The sequence below is a fragment of the Macrobrachium nipponense genome, chromosome 2 (genome assembly GCF_015104395.2).
Source record: "Macrobrachium nipponense isolate FS-2020 chromosome 2, ASM1510439v2, whole genome shotgun sequence".
In the NCBI taxonomy this organism is placed as follows: Eukaryota; Metazoa; Arthropoda; class Malacostraca; order Decapoda; family Palaemonidae; genus Macrobrachium; species Macrobrachium nipponense.
Window position 1 is genome coordinate 53,005,863 of NC_087201.1, and position 20,782 is coordinate 53,026,644.

General features: G+C 35.8%; 1 protein-coding gene across 2 annotated transcripts in view; it reads right to left on the bottom strand.

The window, feature by feature from the left end:
* Positions 1-1,527: 1,527 nt before the first annotated feature.
* The window catches only part of LOC135220583 (BTB/POZ domain-containing adapter for CUL3-mediated RhoA degradation protein 2-like), a 68,756-nt gene continuing 49,501 nt past the window's right edge, over positions 1,528-20,782 (bottom strand). For both annotated transcript variants that reach the window (XM_064257829.1, XM_064257830.1), the window contains exon 7: positions 1,528-7,564. In XM_064257829.1, coding sequence (XP_064113899.1) covers positions 7,352-7,564 — 213 coding nt within the window. In that variant the 3' untranslated portion in view covers positions 1,528-7,351. The remainder of the gene's footprint in view (positions 7,565-20,782) is intronic.

A 20,782-nucleotide genomic window follows, 5' to 3' on the forward strand; every position in this document is an offset into this window, starting at 1 on the left:
GGAGTCCACCACAAGCTTCCTTCATCAACTACTGCAGAGGATCCTCTGGTAGCAATAGCATTGCCAGTATGATTTATAACTAGTTTTTGCAAGCTGGTTCATCACAGGTACACTTTGTTTTGTGATAATTTGATCTACAGTGTGCACGTCTGATGTTGCTGTGGCACTATGTTTTTGTCTCCATGTTTACTGAAATTATTTGCAATGTAAGTGTTTAGAGACCCTATTAGATTTTATGTTTGCTACTTTTAAAAGAGATTTATGTCTCCTGCATGACATCTAGATTTGACAATCTTGCACAGTATTCTTTCTTTTGAGATATACTAGTCTAGTTTTTTATTTGGTCTCAGACGATAGCTGTCGTCCGAGTAGGATGTCTGAAAAGTGCTGTGGAAAGTGCAAACCTAGCGCAATGTTTAAAGTGAATACGAAAAAGGGAAACCAGATGTAGTAATTAAAACAGCAGAGGGAATAGTTAGATTAACATATAAGCTCTATCAACAAATTATCAGAAAAGCACATAATGATATAAAGATGGAACAATACAGAAAACACTGGATGAAGATGAGTCAACCCAAAGTGAGAGTGAGTCAGCAAACTGTGGTTAGACTCCAATGAAGTTGTGGATGAAGGAACTTGCTGTGAAATATGCAGTATATGGGTCCACTACGATTGTTCAAGAATTGAGAGTAAATACACTGGCATACTTTTGAATGACAACTTATTATACATCTGTAACAATTGCACAAAAAACTTACAGAAGATGAACTTGAAGAAATAAAAACTAACACAGTGGTATTAGCTGAGCTGATTCAGAATTTGGCTCAAAGAACGTGTGACATCATGACCAACATAGATGAAATTCAATGCAAAATTGACAATGTTGATAAAGATGTAAAGATTATGACAAATATGGAAAAAAAACTCATGCAGAATTACTCAAGACAAAAAAAAAATGCTTTTGATCAAATGTACTAACGAAGAGAACACTTCAGCAAATGAAAAGAAGCAAATTATGAGTACAATAATGATGCCAGTTGAACAGGTTAAAACAACAAAAGATGGACACTTATTTGTAAGATTCCCAAGTAGAAAAATCTTAGAAATGGCAAAAACAGAGATTCAGGGATTCGATAATATATCAGTCAATGAGAAAGGTAAACTTAAAACCCAAAATATAAGTAGTAGGCAGTCCCGGTTATCGGTTTTGGGTTCCGTTCCCGAGGGGGTGCCGATAAGCGAAAACCGCCATTAACCGAAACTTGGCAATTTATGGCACTCATGGCGCCTGTTAGGTATGTTATGGTGCCAATAACCGGAACTCGGCCTGTTATGGTGTCATAAATCGCTGAGTTTAACGAGCGCCATAAAACCGGATTGCCGATAACCGGGGACTGCCTATATGTTCTGAAAGACGAAGATGACATACTGGAAAGTAAAATTAACTGAACTATTTTTGTTTTTATTGCTTTATAATCTAAATGTGTGTGTGTGTGTGTGTGTGTGGAAGGCCTAGTAAAATGCATATTTACGTCATAGATTATATTTTCTGGATATAATACATTCATTTATAATAAACTACACTACAATCATCACAGAAGCGCTTTATTATAAAATCCTTGGGTTGTTATATCAAACCAAGACACTTCATAGGACTAAAACTGGTTGTGACACAAAGATCTTTGAGGACAGACCTAGTAGGGTTCTGTTGGTCAAAAAACACAACCACCTGGAGGCACAGCTGAAATACAATTCTGCATTACTGATGACTTTCAAACTTAAATGACATGTTAGCACTGCTAAAAATTTATTAAGGTTCTGAAACTTGTGTATCTCAGTTGTGAATTAAGTACACCATTCAAATTCAATAATGCACTGGTCATCTTGAACAGGTGGAATTACATAACTTTTATGACTGGAAAAGTTATTGTACATTTTTTCATAGTGGTTATTGTATTGGTTTAGATTTTGGTTACTCATGAAAAATATTCTACTAGACTAGTTGAATATCAGTATCACAGTAAAAAAAAAAAAAAAAATTAACTTTAGTACTTACAAATGATTATCACATTCGCATTAAGAGTAAATTATATTTACATTGTGATACTGCTTTAATTTCCCACTAGCCTAATTATATCTTTGCCATGTTACATAATAGTTCATGCTCAAACCAACCATACTTTTAGGTAACCTTACAAGCAAACTACACCCTTTGCTTTGCCTTAAGCTTCCTCTGGAAAAACAAGATGACTGTTAACTGAGAAATAACCAATATTTTAACTTATTTGGGTTGGGAACACTTGGTAAACATGCCATATACCTGACTGTCTGCTAAATGTACAGTGATATTCCCTAGTAGTGCAAGTAATCTGCTTTTAAATTAACACTCTTTCTTCCTTTATAGAACATGAATTATTTTCATTAATAAATAAATAAAAAAATGCCTTTATTAAAGCCAGAGGGTTGTGGTTAAGGAGAAAATACCTCTAAACACTTACCACCCACAGCATGTCTGTAAATATTTCCACATGGTTAATCAAATCGTATCAGATAAGGACAGATAAAAAATTATCATTCCATTAACATTGATTTTTCTTGGGGAAATAATACATTTTCCTTCACAAATTATAAAATGGCATTTCACTTGGAACACTACTGAAAATGTGGTTACAACATTTTTATAATCAGTTTTTTCATAAAATCATTTCATACAGATGTGTTCATAAGTAAAATGCAAACTAAATATACCTCAAAATGGTTTTGAATTCTAATCTTGCATATTTCTTATTCCTATCCAGCCATTATGATTACAAGGGAAGAATTTGCACAATACTCACGGTCAGTCTCACCTTTGCTACTGCCACTTTCAAATGTTCCATGCTATCATCCAATTATTCTCGTTCATTTGTATCACAAAAATTATCATGAATATTTACATCTTAACTGTGATCAAAAGTAATATCTATCTTTCAGGCTAGCTATCTTTTTACGCATGGTACAGCAATAACTTTTGCTATTTTACCTCCTTTAAGGGTTTCCTTTGTAACTATGTAAACAAATTTACCCTCTAAAAAGTGTTTGTAAATAATGAATTTATATTACAAAAGTAAAATAAAATCTCATAATGATTTACATAAAAATTTGGTAAAATACTTACTGGTGGCATCCACTTTTTACTCCCCAGTTAGCTAATACCCACCAAAATGTTTCAAATTTACATCTCGGTACAACAAAAGCATAATCACTGAAAACTATCAGCTACTGAATAAGCCCATCACACCACTATCTGATACAGTAAAGCTAAAGTATGAATATGACACAGTCAACCACCAACACATTGGCTATCATGACCAACAAAACTGGCCCATACCATATGTGAAGGCATTGAAAAAAAAAAAATACCCCAGTTTATCCTATAGGCTGATGTTTACAATTTGTTAATGACAGTGGCTTATTGGTATACTAAATATTTTCAACTGGCTCAACTCTACGAGTGCAGGGTAATAGTATTTACTAAAATATAATTTTTACTTATTTCTACTCGCCATCATAATTTCAGTGTTTTATTTACTGACAAATTGTCTTGAAAATTCAAACTAAATATACTGACAGACTTTTTATCAATAAATGGAGCAACTAGCCCATTGGGTCAGCATGTTCGACCCTCAATTTATAAATTATCAAGAACTTATATAATGAAAATATTTTCCTTTAACCCTTGAGGGATGGGCTAAATATATATTAAGCACCCCTATCCACCACCTGGCCAATTTAAGAAAAAACACATCAATGGAAAGAGGATGATATGCAAATGCACACGGTGTATGAAGAAAATTTTTACATTTTTCTGTGCCTTCCATGGGAAGTTGAAAGTGAATATTTACAACCCTGTGCAGGGGCTCTTTTCCAGAGAGTAAATTTTACCAAGTTATACTTTTTTCTCTACTAATTTGATTTTATTTTGTAAAATTATAATTACAGCTCACACAATATCATTACAGATAGGAACTAAAATCTGTAACAAATTCAGAGTACATTGTAAAATATTTACGAGATTTACCGAGATGGGGAAATGCAGTAAGTTTTTATGAGGTATAGTACATGTTTTTTCTAATATTTCTTTACCATTTTCTTTGCAAAATTACAATTATAACTGACACACTATTACAAATGATAACAAAAAGCAACAGCAATACCTGGGTATATTTATGAGCAAATAAAGACATCATGGGATACAGAGGTGCAATACATTCCCCCTATCGAGTCTCAAGGCATACTGATCACCCGTCCTGTGCTGAGCTACTATAAATGCAACTAGTCATTTTGAATCATTAAAGTGATATGAACATCTTTCCCATTAAATTCATCGAAATCATATGGTGCGTAATATTAACAGTACGTACTATGCACTTCTATGAGTTAGCCTGTCAATCACTCAAAACCTGTTATAAATATTCGTATGATGATGCCTGTCCACTAAGGGTTAAGGATTTTCTACTTGAGCCTGATATTCTTAAGTATAAATTGGTGCATAAGTTACCCGATACATAATACATTATTACAGCCAAATTAAGTTTTTATACTCTCTCCATGCAATTATATGCTATAACATAGCCAAACACAACACAAAACATGAAAAAGTTGTGCATAATTTTTTTTTTTTCTGAAACAGCAAGGGATCTTACATGCCATCAAATATGCTTAGTCTTCACAGTTAATGGGCTATGGAAACTGACAAAAGATTGCAAAATTTCTATTCAACAAATAAAACTAGCTTCCATTTTTACCCAGGTGATGGAAAAATGGAGTTTATAAAACTTCTAATAAAGAAAACCCACAGCATGTAACATGTTTAGCAAAGTAAACTTAATCCAATGGAACATTTCAAAGTACGGTTTTATTAAAAAAAAAAAAATAAAATGGATTAAAAAAAATTAAAACTGTTCACTGATCAAGTATTCACAGAAAAGTGGCAGAATGATAACAGTTTAATTTTCAAAACACACTCAATACTGTACTACTAAAGTATTTCCTTCCTACTGATAGTGTAACTAATGTATGGAATGAAACTAAATACAAAAAACTATATTCATCCATTAAGAGATCATTTAAATGATTCTGTAATCAACTTGATTTTACATCTGAATATTCTCTGTCAAATTTTTGAGTGCAGGGAACAGAGATAAAAATTCAAACTTTAACAATGAGGAAAATCTTTTAAAGAATTCCCTTCACTTCACCTTTCATTTCACTTTAATGCAGATTATCAATGAATACCTTAAAGAAATCCTACAATATTTGAAATAATTTTTGGTTCCATAAATATAAACCTCTTATTTTACGTAAGCTATAATTCCCAGGACCATGCACTGTTAACCAAGAGTCCCATAACAATGAAAGGAGTACAATTCCCACGACCATGCAGTGTTAACTAAGCATTGTCATCAACAAGGAAAGTCTCTGGCTTCCTTTCTACAGTGTACATATCAATGATAAGCTCACACTAAATATCATCTGCATAGCTCCTGTCAATGTGGAAGCATTTCTACTAGTTGTGTGTGGTTTCTCGCCCAACTTCCAATAAATTGCCACTGGTTGCTGTTCATCAGAGTTAAAACAACTTCCAATAAATTGCCACTGGTTGCTGTTCATCAGAGTTAAAATAGTTGTATTGGGAGTCAGTAATGACTTGAGAATTAAGTATGGTTTAGATAATTTCACGAGTACAGAAAACAATGAATTGATCCTCCTGGATGTAGTCTTCTGATGATCAACTCTATCTCTGAAGATTGTACGCATATCCAAATTCCTATGAATTCTGGGAAACTGGGCAATACTAATATTTTGGAAAAACGTGATCAACACTGCTTTCATCACCTTTATACATATAGTGATAGCCTTAAAAGGAACTGCTCTTAAATGAAAAGTGAAAACTTGATTCTAACAAGTTGAAGTTCAGTGGAAAACTGCCACAGGAAACAGGAAAAGAACAAAGGTCAACACAGTAAGTATATACAGCACATAAAGGTAGCTGCAAAAAAAAAAAAAAAAAATTAATATACAGCACATAAAGGTAGCTGCAAAAAAAAAAAAAAAAAAATAATAAGTAAGTCCCAAAAAGTGCTTTAGTACACAACACACTATAGTCAGTAGCTCTGTACACAGATCATGGAATATACATTTACAAGCATGAAAATACCTATCATCTGGTTCATGGGCTTTTATTCTTCAGGTTATTTCCTCAAACACATGGAATATGGTATGTGGATAGTGTGTTGTACTTCCTCCATGAAAAGAAGTTATAAAAAAATAAACTCATTCTCAAGACCACCTTACAGAAGGAATAAATCAGGCCAAATACTTTTGCTATAGCTTGCTAAGTCTTCATGCTACACAACTGCAGATAGTATAGCAGATGCAAACTAAGAGGTTTATACAATGTATAAATGCAAGTTTAAAATTCTGTAATTTAAAATGGGTCTACCAATAATTTATATAAAAACACCTTTTAAAATACTACCCTATTAGGCTGTTAATTCTTTCAAAGGATTAACTCTATCCCTAATGTTCTATTCTCAAAGAAGTCCACCGAAAATTTTCACCATGCAAATGGAATTTTTTCAAGTTCCCAGAAATGAAAGTTTGCAGACCAAAACTACATGAGGGATTTCCAAGATTAAAAATTCCTAAAGCAAACACATTTGAATTCCAGCTTTCAAAATGAGTGAATCATGGCACCAAATTCACTTAATAATTCTAAAAACCCAGTTACTTTGTCTCTTTGAAGAGTAATAAACATTAACAAGAAAATTATGACAATGATACAGTATTCTAACAACCAGAGTCAACCAGTTGGACGGAGAAATGTTACCGATACCATTTCGTATTCACATTCCCATTAGTAGTGGTAGATAACAAAAACCTATTTCTAAGGTTTCCACTGTACTACAACAAAGCAGATAAAAAATTACAAGAAAATCAATGAAATACATCAAGATTTGACCCAACCATAATGGATAATGCACTGACATATACAATATTCTCAAAAGTGGTCAAGAGACAATCTACGTTTACCTTCTAACCAATCTTCTGAGCACAATTTTTTTTAAAGTTATTTAGAGATTATTGTCATCTGGTCTCTACAGCCAAAAAGCAAGTAGAACCACTGGAAATATATTCTCGTATCATAAAAAATACTGAATCACACTTAAACAACTTCTTTTGAGCAAAGCCAATCTTGGCAGTACTTCTTGAAGGAAAACTTTCCAAGTCTATTAAATGCTATTTATTGGTCACATGTCATTAACATTTAACAATAATAAATTTATCATTCATTTATATATCAATATAATTAATTATTCTTGTTAGAGCGCAATCTTCCCAAACCTGACTGGGAACAAACACCACCTCTCCTATCTTCTTCATCATCTGACGTACAAACAACAGGTGCTACAGCTCCTCTCGTGGATGTTGCCTGCATAAGCTCAGCATCAGGTCCAGTTCGATTTTCATACAACATAACATTTAAGGTTTCTTCATAAATTCTCGCTTCAGGAAATTCAACCTATAACAAGGATAACAGAATATGAACTTACAATTATATGGAAATACTATACTGCTACAAGATATAAAAAATATTAAAAATCATGTTCACAATAATCATTATATTATTGTATTAATCATAATTATATGGACCTACTATATAAATAAAAGATATCAATATTCATTCATTATTATTGGATAATTACTCTGTTTATTATGCTTTATAAATGCTGTATAACATTTGATGGGTGCTTCAGTTACCCAAAATCTAATCCTTTTGATAGTCTTTATGCTTAATCACCCTTCCCCCAATGATCATGTATTCGATGTTACTTATTCACATTATATGAGAAATTACAATCCAAACCCCATCAAAGTGCCATCTACATGAAATTTCATGCTATGTTGAAAAACATTACTTTAACCCTTTATGGCCCAAAATGACGATTTTGTCACCGAGTTTTCCAATGGCTCTCAATGCGGCAGATTACTGAACTGAACTGAACTAATACAGGTATTCTCCTACTTACGATGGGGTTAGGTTCCGAAAAACCCATCGTATGTCGAAAAAATAGTATCTCGAACATAGCCTAGCCTACAGTGGGGTAATCAGTACCATCTTTACATTAGGGTAGCTACCCTACACTACACAGTATACTTATATGTACATATACGTACAGCATAGTAATTATTAATTTCAGCTGATTCTCTAGGTTCAACTAGCATATACAATGATAGATACTATGGTATATCGGGGATCGATATCGGCATAATTGAGCGATACCTATCAGGCTGCTGACGCCTACATATATTTATGCAATAATGAATATGTATCTTTTCCGTGAATCTTTTAAAAACTATACATTACTCTTACCTTATTATATTGTATGTATTCTCATATTACGTATTACGGTCTATGTTTTGGTTTGGAAATCAGCTGGTGGCAAATACGAGTTTATTTCGCCATATTTAACTCAATTCGGAGCGAATTGTTTTGCTTCTTGTTAGCATAAAAGAATATCTAGATACTTTACTTACATGAGACAAGGTCATTTTCTATTATAAGACATGTTAATTTTTTCGTAAACATGTTTATTGTGTAAGGAAAAATTATGTGATTCTGTTCGCTATTTTCACTTTATTTCTTTGTAGTACGAGCTTTACCGTTATGTTATTTATCTTTTATCGACATTAAAACAGCAGTAACTGCATTCTTTCAAGACCTGAAGTTTTGATTAAAATGATTCTCTCAACTTTACCTACAGTTGTTTGATTGGATAAATTACGGGAGTTTTATCTCTGTTACTGATGCACAATAACAGTCATTAGCAGATCAAAAAGTGTTCTCAGCTTCAGCTACAACTTTGTTTAAATTTAACAGTACGTTTCCTTGCCAATCTTTGATCTATAGCGAACAAAGTTGTTACCTATTATACATAAAGTCATTTACAACATAACTGCAGTAATTGTTTACTATCGTATGATGGTTGAAATACAAGCCACATGGATGCTGTTATCCTATTCGGTTTACTAAGCAAAATGTTGTTTCTCGTTCGGTTGTTCATGGCTGTACACATTTACCGAAAGAGTAAAATGCTAATACAAAAATTTTCAAATTCTCTTTTGCTGTTTTTTTTAACTTATTTAACTAGAAGATGGGATAAATTTTGGCTATTGAAATTTGGTGTGTCTCTTTTGCTGTTTGGTTGTACACTGCTGGGCTGCACCCGTTACGAGCAAAATTTAAAAATATTTTCAAAATATTGTCGTATCAGTATTAATTGCTAACCCCATCGTAAAATCAAATTATCGTAACTCGAACACTACCTGTACATATTTGGGCAAAAGACCAAGCACTGGGACCTGAGATCATTCAGCAGTGAAAGGTTAAAAGGTGTAATTAAGTAAAACTTCATAGTTGCACTATGAATCAACTGTTAGGAGAGGGTGGAAAGTAAGATGAAGACACAATGAAAGGAACAAAAGGGGTTGCAGCTAGGGCCCAAAGGCAAGCTGCAAATAACCTCAAGTCATGCTTACCATGCATCAGAGAAAAGGAACTGAAAGCAGACTGGTTGGGAATAAGGGACACTAATCTCAGTTAAATGTTGGTAAATAGTACATACATGTAACTGATGACCTGTGTTTACCCGCAACTTTTGTAAATAATTTATAAATTATTAATTATGTCACATTCCTCAAATTTTCCATTGATAAAAGATATTTTTAGATCATGAAAATCCATCTGTCTCCTGAGATTTTGTTGAAATAATTTTATGAGCAAATTATGTGGCATTTTCCTCACATATGTCACATGGTTACTGACTTTACTCTAGTCGCACACAATACATGCCCATCACATGTACTCTGTGATATTGCGCATGTATGAGGAATTATAGTACTAGTAAATCATGATATGCAATAGGTCTTCTTTAGTTATTCTTTGCTGTCAGGCATATGCTTCCCTGAATTTTGATCCTGCCGTCTTTTACGCAAGAATTACGTAGCAGTTTTCATCCGATATAAGCACACGTTCCCAGATCTCACAGATTCCTTGCTTTTCGATCACCAGTTGTTTAACCGGATCCAGCTAGTTACTAGAAAATTATCCTATTGGTAAAGCCTTAGGTTTGTAGCTATGAAAAATACAAATTGCCTTAGAAAATTTGTCATTTTTCCTCTTTGGCTGAACCTACCAGCAACATAGGAGGTTAAGGAGTCCTTACTTCTGCATTCTGCTTTCTCTGTGGTTATCTTGAGACCATTTAGATGGAAAATAAACGTCCAAGTCTTTGGGGGGGGATTTAATTTTGGATGAAGATGTCTTAAAGAAGTGTGTGTTCTTGCTTGAAGTCATCTTCAATAAGGAACAGAACGTTTGGAGAATGAAATAGTGGGTGCTAAGGTAATCATCTGTGACAGAAGAGGATCATCATAGGGGCCCAAGGGTACTCGAATCTTACACCTACTAGACAAAAGGTTTGTGAGGGGAGAAAAAAATAAACCTGAACACCTTAATAAGGTATCTTCAGCCTTTCACGTATTTTTATCCTTCCACCAATGGCACAAGTGAGAACAGACTCCAAAATGTCTGCATCCCTACCATACCCTACCCCACAGGCTCAACAGTAGCGGCCCAAGTGTAAGCCAAACCTGATGGCAAGACTGACAGTATTACAAAAATACAATAATCTCACCCTAACCATTTATTGGGCAAACCGGATAGAACGACGGGAGTCCTATCCCTAGAGCGAGAACCCCCTGGAATCCACGGTCTAGCCCTGAAAAACAGTCCTGCCCTTGAGCTTTCAATTTGATATCGCTTGGGTCCAAACATTATCAGGTAATTGATGGTCCTACCAAAGTTCCCATTATTTAGCTTGGGATATAAACCCAGTCCTAGCTATTGATATTCTTTCCTATTTACTAGGTCCAATAAACTTTTGCAAAAGTGGAAAATTCCACAAAAATTAGTCCAAACACATATATAGTATTGATACAAGGGACTCTTGGACTCAAAACCGTGAACAAATTCCTGGGGTTCAAGAGCCCCCTCAACAAGTCAAGGTGGTCCCAAGTCGAGGGGGTCTTCTCTTTGAAATAAATGTTCCAAAACATTTTTGCAACATTTAAATATCATGTGTGCAGGATACTGTCACAGTTGTGTTGCCTGTATTTCCATATTCACTGACAAGGTTTTTAGTTTATTCTATGAATGGTTGTTTACTTTCATAGTTTTTGTATATGTCAGAACCTCTTAATCTAATTTCATCAATTCTTTGACTGAGTTAATTCTTCAGAAGCGAGATGAAAGCAGGGGGTGTGTACGTGTGCAAGTACAGGCGGACTGCGGTTAATGGTGCAATCGCACAGCAGCGAATCGGTTTTACGGCTGTCGTCAAAAAATTCATTAAAAAAATGAGGCATTTTAAGGTATTTCTAAGGCACAATTTTCAGTTAACAGCGCCGCTGGCGCCATTGTAGAAATGCCGTTCAGACCATAAAGGTTATGCAAATTATATTAACCCTCTTACACCGAAGCCCTAAAAACCAAAACGTCTCCCGTATGCCGAGGCAGGTTTGGAGTGAGCGCGAAAGCGGAAAAAATAATTTTTTCAAAAAATCACAGCGCGCTTAGTTTTCAAGATTAAGAGTTCATTTTTGGCTCATTGTTTTGTCATTGCCTGAAGTTTAGAATGCAACCATCAGAAATGAAAAAATATCATTATCATATATAGATAATGCAATATATGGTAGCAAAAAAAAAAATTCATACATAATTGTATACAAATCGCGCTGTGCAAAAAATGGTTAAAGCTAACGAGTTACTTTTTTTCGTTGTATTGTACACTAAATTGCGATCATTTTGATATATAACACATTGTAAAACGATCAAAGCAACACAGAAAAAATATCACAAAATTATGCATGAATTCATAACGCGCGGATGTAAAAAATTTTTTTTTTCAAAAATTCACCATAAATCTAACTATTGTTCTAGAGACTTCCAATTTGTTTCAAAATTAACCCTCTTACGCCGATTGGACGTATTAAACGTCGAGTCAAAATGTCTCCCGTATGCCGATTGGACGTATCATACGTCGGCTCGAAAAAAAGTTTTTTTTAAAAATTCGCGGGAAAAATACTTATAGGCCTACCAGCCGAAAACTTTTGTATCACGCGCCTTGGGGGATGCTGGGAGTTCACGGATCAAGGCATTGATTTGTTTACAATCGCTACGCAGGCGCGCAAGCGCGAATTTCTTTCTTATCGCACTAAAAAGTATCAGTGACACATCTCGGAAATTATTTCGTCACTTTGACATAATTATTGCACCATTTTAAATTATCCTTTACATGAAGTATTATATATGAAAATGTGCGCAATTTCATGCACAATACAACTAAAAAATACTCATGATTGTAGCTTTTATCAGTTTTGAAATATTTTTATATAAATAACGATAAGTGCAAAAATTTCAACCTTCGGTCAACTTTGACTCTACAGAAATGGTCGAGAAACGCAATTGTAAGCTAAAACTCTTACATTATAGTAATATTCAATCGTTTGCCTTCATTTTGCAACAAATTGGACGTCTCTAGCACAATATTTCGATTTATGGTGAATTTATGAAAAAACTTTTTCCTTACGTTCGTGCGATAACTCTTCCGATAAATTTTTTCGTGCGATTGTCCTAATGTTTTGCACCCTTTTAAATTTGCCGTTACATAAAGTTATATATATGGAAATGTGCGCAATTTCCTGCACAATACAACAAAAAACAACCCATGGTTGTAGCTTTTATCAGTTTTTGAAATATTTTCATATAAATAACGTTAAGTGCAAAAATTTCAACTTTCGGTCAACTTTGACTCTACCGAAATGGTCGAAAAACGCAATTGTAAGCTAAAACTCTTATATTCTAGTAATATTCAATCATTTACCTTCATTTTGCAACGACTTGGAAGTCTCTAGCACAATATTTCGATTTATGGTGAATTTATGAAAAAAAAAAAAAACATTACGTTCGCGCGGTAACTTCGAAAAAATCAGAATTTTTTTGTGCGATTGTCGAAATGTTTGCACCATTTAAAATTAGCGGTTACATAAAGTTTTATATATGAAAATGTGCGTAATTTCATGTAGAATACAACTAAAAATGATTGAAGGTTGTAGCTTTTCTCTTTTTTCGAAATATTTGCATATAAATCACGATAAATAGAAAAAAAACCACGTTCGGTCAAATTTGACTCTACCGAAATAGTTGAAAAACGCAATTGTAAGCTAAAACTCTTACGGCCTAGTAATATTCTGTCATTTTTCTTCATTTTGAAACAAATTTGAAGTCTCTAAAACAATATTGTGATTTATGGTGAATTTTTGAAAAATATATTTACCCTTCACTCCGCGCGCCGATTCGCGGCCGCAAGTCTCGAAATACGTACATGGCATTATCCTAATATTTGCTCCTTTTCATATTACCTTTTTATAGAGTTTCATATATCAAAATGTGCGCAAGTTCATGAAGAATACAATAAAAATAATTGAAGGTTGTAGCTTTTTCCATCTTCGAAATATGTCCATATAAAAAATATATATATTAAATTTCGAAATTCGGTCAAATTTAACTCGTCCGAAATGGTCGAAATCTGCAATTCTAATCTAAAAACTCTTACAGTATCGTAATATTCAATCATTTGTCTTAATTTTGAAACAAATTGGAAGTCTCTAGAACATTATTTAGAATTACGGTGAATTTTTGAAAATAACATTTTTTTACGTCCGCTCGTTACGAATTCGTACATCATTTTGTGATAATATTTTTCCGGTGTTGCTTTTATTGTTTTACAATGTATTATATATCAAAATGATCGCAATTTAGTGTACAATACAACGCAAAAAAAAGTAACTGGTTAGCTTTGACCGTTTTCTGCACAGCGTGATTTGAATACAATTATGTATGAATTTTTTTTTTTCGCTACCATATATCGCATTATTTACATATGATAATGATATTATTTTTCATTTCTGATGGTTGCATTCTAAACTTCAGGCAATGACAAAAAAAGGAGCCAAAAATGAACTCTTAATCTCAAAAGTACGCGCGCTGTAATTTTTTGAAAAAATTAATTTTTCCACTTCCGCGCTCACTCCAAACCAGGCCCGGCATACGGGAGAGGTTTTGATTTTAGGGCTCCGGCGTAAGAGGGTTAAGACAAATGATTGAATATTACAATAATGTAAGAGTTTTAGCTTAGAATTGCAGTTTTCGACCATTTCATATGAGTTAAAGTTGACCGAATGTCGAAATTTTTATATATATATATCTTTATATGCAAATATTGCAAAAATGAGAAAAGCTACAACCTTCAAATATTTATTTTTGTATTCTTCATGAATTTGCGCACATTTTCATATATGAAACTATAAAACGCCAAATAAGAAAAGGAGCAAATATAACGATAATGTGATGTACGCATTTTGGAGATTTGCGGCGGAGAATCCGAGCGCGGAGGGAAGGAAAGTTTTTTTTAAAAATTCACCATAAATCTAAATATTGTGCTAGAGACTTCGAATTTGTTTCAAAATTAAGAAAAATTAAACTGACCAATAGTTACTTAGGACCTGTAAAAGTTTTAGCTTACAATTGCGTTTTTCGACTATTTTGGTAGAGTCAAAATTGACCGAACGTGGTTTTTTTTCTATTTATCGTGATTTATATGCAAATATTTCAAAAATGAGAAAAGCTACAACCTTCATTTATTTTTTGTTGTATTTTACATAAAATTGCGCACATTTTCATATATAAAACTTTATGTAACAGCTAATTTAAAATGGTGTAAACATTACGACAATCGCACAAAAAAATTTCTGATTTTTTTCGGAAGTGATACTGCGCGGACGTAAGGAAAAATTTTTTTTTTTTTATAATTTCACCATAAATCAAAATATTGTGCTAGAGACTTCCAATTTGTTGCAAAATGAAGGTAAATGATTGAATATTACTAGAATATAAGAGTTTTAGCTTACAATTGCGTTTTTCGACCATTTTGGTAGAGTCAAAATTGACCGAAGGTTGAAATTTTGGCACTTATCGTTATTTATATGAAAATATTTCAAAACTGATAAAAGCTACAACCATGATTTGTTTTTAGTTGTATTGTGCATGAAATTGCACACATTTCCATATATAAAAGTTTATGTAACAGCAAATTTAAAATGGTGCAAACATTACGACAATCGCACGAAAAAATTTATCAGAAGAGTTACCGCGCGGACGTAAGGAAAAAGTTTTTTTCATAAATTCACTATAAATCAAAATATTGTGATAGACACATCCAATTTGTTGCAAAATGAAGGTAAATGATTGAGTATATTACTAAAATATAAGTTTTTTTAGCTTACAATTGTGTTTTTCGACCATTTCGGTAGAGTCAATGTTGACCAAAGGTTGAAATTTTGGCACTTATCGTTATTTATATGAAAATATTTCAAAACTGATAAAAGCTACAATCATGAGTATTTTTTAGTTGTATTCTAAATGAAATTTTGCACATTTTCCTATATAATACTCCATGTAACGGTTAATTTAAAATGGTGCAAAAATTATGTCAAAGTGACGAAATAATTTTGGAGATGTGTCACTGATACTTTTTAGTGCGATAAGAAAGAAATTCGTGCTTGCACGCCTGCGTAACGATTGTAAACAAAACAACGCCTTGATCCGTGAGCTCCCAGCATCCCCCAAGACGCATGATTCAAAAGTTTTCGGCTGGCAGGCCTATAAGTATTTTTCCGTGAATTTTTAAAAAAAAATTTATGTCGACGTTTAATACGTTCAATCGGCACCCGGCAGACAATTTATCTCGACGTTTAATATGTCCAATCGGCAAAAGAGGGTTAATTATGTATACAACCCCTTTCCATCATCCGCATTATGGTCTTCAACTTCCAATTTATTTTTACATTTGTTTTTTATGGTGTTATCAAAGGTATACACTAATTTACATTTACTTTCTTATATTTCTGAAGTTAAAAGGGAGGGAACTATTTTCTTGTTTTCTTTATTCCATGCACTCTACATTTCCTCTGTAAAAAAAAAGGGACCATAGGATGGATTTTTAAAACAGTAGGCTTATGTACAAAAGCAATAACATCAGTCATAGAATAGTGGAAGGAGCAATCATAAGAGAGATTAAAATACATAAAAAAAAAAAATTAAAATTATATAAAAAATAAAGGTTTCATCTCAGAAGATCCCATAAGCTGGACTTTAACATTAAAAGAAGCTAAGATTGACCGTTCTGACCTGGAGATTAGGTTTTCTGCCCAACAGACCAATGGTGATTGCTCACTTACCACAAAGGTTAATCCCACTGACCATCAGCTCAGGATATCAGAACGACAAGAAGGGGATTAACAACTCTCAAGAGAATGGAAACAAGGACAGCCATCACATAAATGACAGCTCAACAAGTAGTTCCAGAACACTGCTGAGCCTTAACATAGTCTGACTACCTACAAACCTCTTGAGAAAGGGCCACAGACAGGGCCTAAAATACTATGTAGATACTTACAAGTAAACAAGTTACTCTCAATAATCTTGTGGGTTTCTTTTTCCATCAAAAGGAGAAGTTTCAGAGGTGGCAAATGAAGAGACATTCCCACTGTCGGGTTTTCGTTGTCCAACCACCACAAGTCACTTCTTACCTCTGTTGACAAAGGGACCTGTGGCTGAGGAAGAGTCCCTTGCTGGGAACCAAAATTCCTTCAACCTTCATTGCAGGGATCAATATTTAGATGGCCATGAGGAACCAGCTTCTCCTGTGAAGTCAAAAGGCCTAGGATCACTTGCTACTGCTGAGCTGGTTGTATCCGTTAGGACAGGAATGGAACGGAATATGTGATTTTGGCATAAAGCCAAGCACTAGGACCCATAGTCACTCAGAGCACTAGTTAGGACAGGAAGGAACGAGCCACTGACCTGAACTTTTCAGAATCCTCTGGTCTGATGGGAAAACTCTCGACAAGGCTGTCTATCATCATTCACAGGTAAAGATTTCTCTAGCTGGAATGAAGATTGGGTTTTTCCAAATTTACCATGATGCCTAAGCAGTAACAAAATTGTAGAAGACTGTCCTATCTCAAATTATCTTCTCCCAGGAACTTGCTAAGACCAACCAGTCTTTGAGATATCTTAGGAGGCAGATCCCCTGAGCATGAGCCCTCGTTGAAACTAGCTTGAAAACTCGTGGACACCTGGGGAGCTGTTGTCAGCCCAAATCAAAGGACTTTGAACTGGAACACCAGCTCTCCAAGACTCAAACAAAGAAACTTCTGGGAGGAGGAATAGATAAGAGATTTGCAAGTCAGTATCCTTCATTTAGTTGTCTGTTACAGCTGCTGAGACTGTTCAAGGAGTCTCCATCCTGAACTTTGTCTCCCTGATGAAGAGGTTCAATGTTCAAAGGTTGACTATCACTGGCCTCCAATCGCCAGTGGCTTTGGGGACTAGGAAGTTTTATTTGTTCTGCTGCTCTCCCATTCTCCTATAATCTTCCTCACTTCTTGGAGAGACAGGGGTTTGGGAGAGCCCTGGGAGTGAGGTGAAGGAGAGGACAATCATAGAGAAGGAGCAACGTGGAAAGGAAGTAGATATCCTACCCAAAGGAAATCTATCACCCTCCCTCCCCCAGCCCAGAAACTGCCACATAGCCAAATGGCCACTGGTGGCATTGAGTGAGGAGGGGCGCCCACTTTGTCATTTACCTGCCTTGGCTCTGCCTTTATTCCCCTCTTCTTGGTCTTGAAGAACGGGTGTAAAAAGGACACTGCTGAGGTGATTTCTTCGGAGACAAAGCAGGTTAAGAAGTTGTGTTTGAGGTAGCTGGCCTTATAGGTTTCTTGGGAGGAGACTATTGATTCTGCCTTGGAATGTTTGGGAGAGAAGCAGCTGTTGATTTACTAACTCCCTGCTGAACGAGACGATCATTATCGTCAGCTCAATGCCTGTCAATAGCCATATCCAGTTGATCCCTAAGGAAAAGCAGCTGGGATTCCAGGATATTGCCATTCCACAAGGACAACAGGGAGTCAACATCGACAGACCGAGCTATCTTTGAGAGGGCCGAGTCTCTCCACATTAGCATGATATTAGCCTATTAGTTTGCACTCAAATGGGTAAGGTACAATATGGGCGTAGCACCAAAGCAACCATCTGATGTAAGATGCACTACAAGCAGTCCTCAGTTATCGGCGATCTGGTTTTTTGGTGCTTGTCTAGCAAAGACGATAACTGTATTTTTGGCATCAATATGCAAAAATCCTTTGTTACCAGCGCTGCCGGTCCTCATTTATCAGCACCAATAACCAAGGTTTGGCACTATTATCGCTGATTTTCGGTTATCGTCATGCTGTTGGGAGCCGAACCCACTTGGATAACCGGGGACTGCCCGTATTGACAGTATTTCTTGAGGAAGAAGAAATTCTGGCCACTGCTATACATCACAAGTCAAGCCAAGATATTTACGAGTCCATCCTTGATCCCAGCAGGGCAATCATAGAGGGAGTTGTCACAGTTATGAACGAGATCAATAACCTCTGCATTAGAAAGAAACTCTTGATTCTCCAAACCCTCCACTTCCTGGACATGAGTATCCCTGTCTGCCTCCTCCAAAGGACCAGCAGAGCCTGAGCATCTGAGGTAGAGGGAAGAGAGAGGCCTCAATCACTGGCTTGACACACACAAGACCCCTACTTGCACAATGGACATGCATCATCCCGAGCTCTGGAAGAGTCACATCTGCAGATGCAGTTAGACAAACGTCAGCCGGTCTCGCCTAGATCACGGTGTGAAACATCAAGGTGAAGAGCGGCGAGTCAGCAAGCTTGAACCATCTGGTGAAGGACAGCGGTCGTATTCATCTCCACGGCTGCACCTATTCACATGTCCATGGCCGTGAGAATCAGGAGAGAAATCACGATATCTTCTGGATGAGCGTGACCTGGAGCAAAAGCAAGACAAACATCTGGAAGGCCTAGTACTGACTGGACTTCTAGAGGGATGGACACGGGTGTGAACAGAAAGAACGTCTTGTAGATGAACTAGAAGGAGAATCTACCGGTCAGGATTTCTTGATTGGAGCCTTGTTGTACATCCTCTGAACTCACACATGACGAATAGGAGACAAAGGAACTGCTGTAGAGTTCCTTTCAGAATGGGATACTTGAAGGTGAGAGGCAGACGGACAAGACACATCACCCACAGGAACAGATGCGTGTTGGAAAGTCACTACCATGGTCCAAAGGCGAGTGGGGGACATGTATATGTGCTGGAGAGTTACAGCTGTGGTCCGAAGGTGAAGAGGAAGAGGTGACGGTCCTGCGTTTCTTGGAGAGAGGATCAGCAACTAAGTCTTTAATCCTCCAACATCTGACGGGGGAACGAACAGGAGGAGAAAGAAGGATAAAGAAGACGGAGAAGATAAAGGCGATCTATGCTGCCTCCTCTTATGAACACAACCATACCTTTTTCGAAAACGAGTTGACTGTGTCCAACATAGCTTGCATGAGGGAATTTATCGAAGGAGCAAGCAGCAGATGACGTCATTAGCAGGACCCCACTGTGATGTCACAGGAACAGACGAACTGTACAAGCTGTTGGTACTGCTGTAGGCTGAACAAGAGGTAACCCAAGATGATGCATATTTGGTACCAATGGCATCGCACTAGATGGTGTAGCACAAGACCCAGCAAAGTGAAGGCTGAGAGGGCTACGAACTGTCATGGCAGCCGACACTGGGATCCAAGAAGACATGGAATGGGATAAAAGGTCACCTAAGGTTGGTACCCCTGATAGACCTATAGAGGTCCAAACAACCAACATCTATGGATCCAAACCTGAAACGGGAAAAAGATGGTGCAGCAACTAGAGGTTTAGACAAGGGAGAAGCAGAACAATGAAGAGACTGAGAAACATCCATCAGAGGATGAAATCCTTCCCAAGACAGCGCCTCAGACTTCCTTTTGTGCATCTGCTTCTTAACAAATCTCCTCCAACGCTCAGAAGACCAAGACCGAAATTTAAAACCACGGTTAGTCACATTACAACATTCGATCTACACCAAATACAAGTTGAACGGGGACCGGTATCAAAGAAAAGGCAATTTGTTTTTTATTTACTTGTAAGGTGGTTTAGGTTTTTGTTTTAGTTTTTCCCCAGACCTCTGAGTCTCAAGTAGACTCTTCTCAGGGCTGGTTTTCTCAGGGATCAATCCTGAAGAAGAAGAAGAAGAAGAAGAAGAAGAAGAAGAAGAAGAAAAAAAAAAAAAAAAAAAAATAGACTATTTGAGAAACCCGTCTTATTTAAAAAAATTTATGATTTTATTAATTGAAAAATCCCTGGTTTCCGCAAGAATATTTTTCATTTCCGAACTCCGCAGATAAATAGATCTTTGCTGGGTCCAATTTGGGCACTCAACAAGCAAATGCTGTACTGTCATGGGTGTTTGACATCTGTTACATTTCACTGGGTCAGCATGTGGTGTTGTACATCAAGTGACCATGTGAGAATCTTGTGTGTCCTATACGTAGCCTTGCTAGGATCACCTCTTTTGCTCTTTCCTCCTGTGAGGATGTCCTCCATGCATAGACTTCAGTTTTTATAATTTTTAAGTTTATTTGTTGTTGGCACAGAGGCCCATTCTTCTTTCCAATCCTGGTAAATTAATGTTTTAACTGA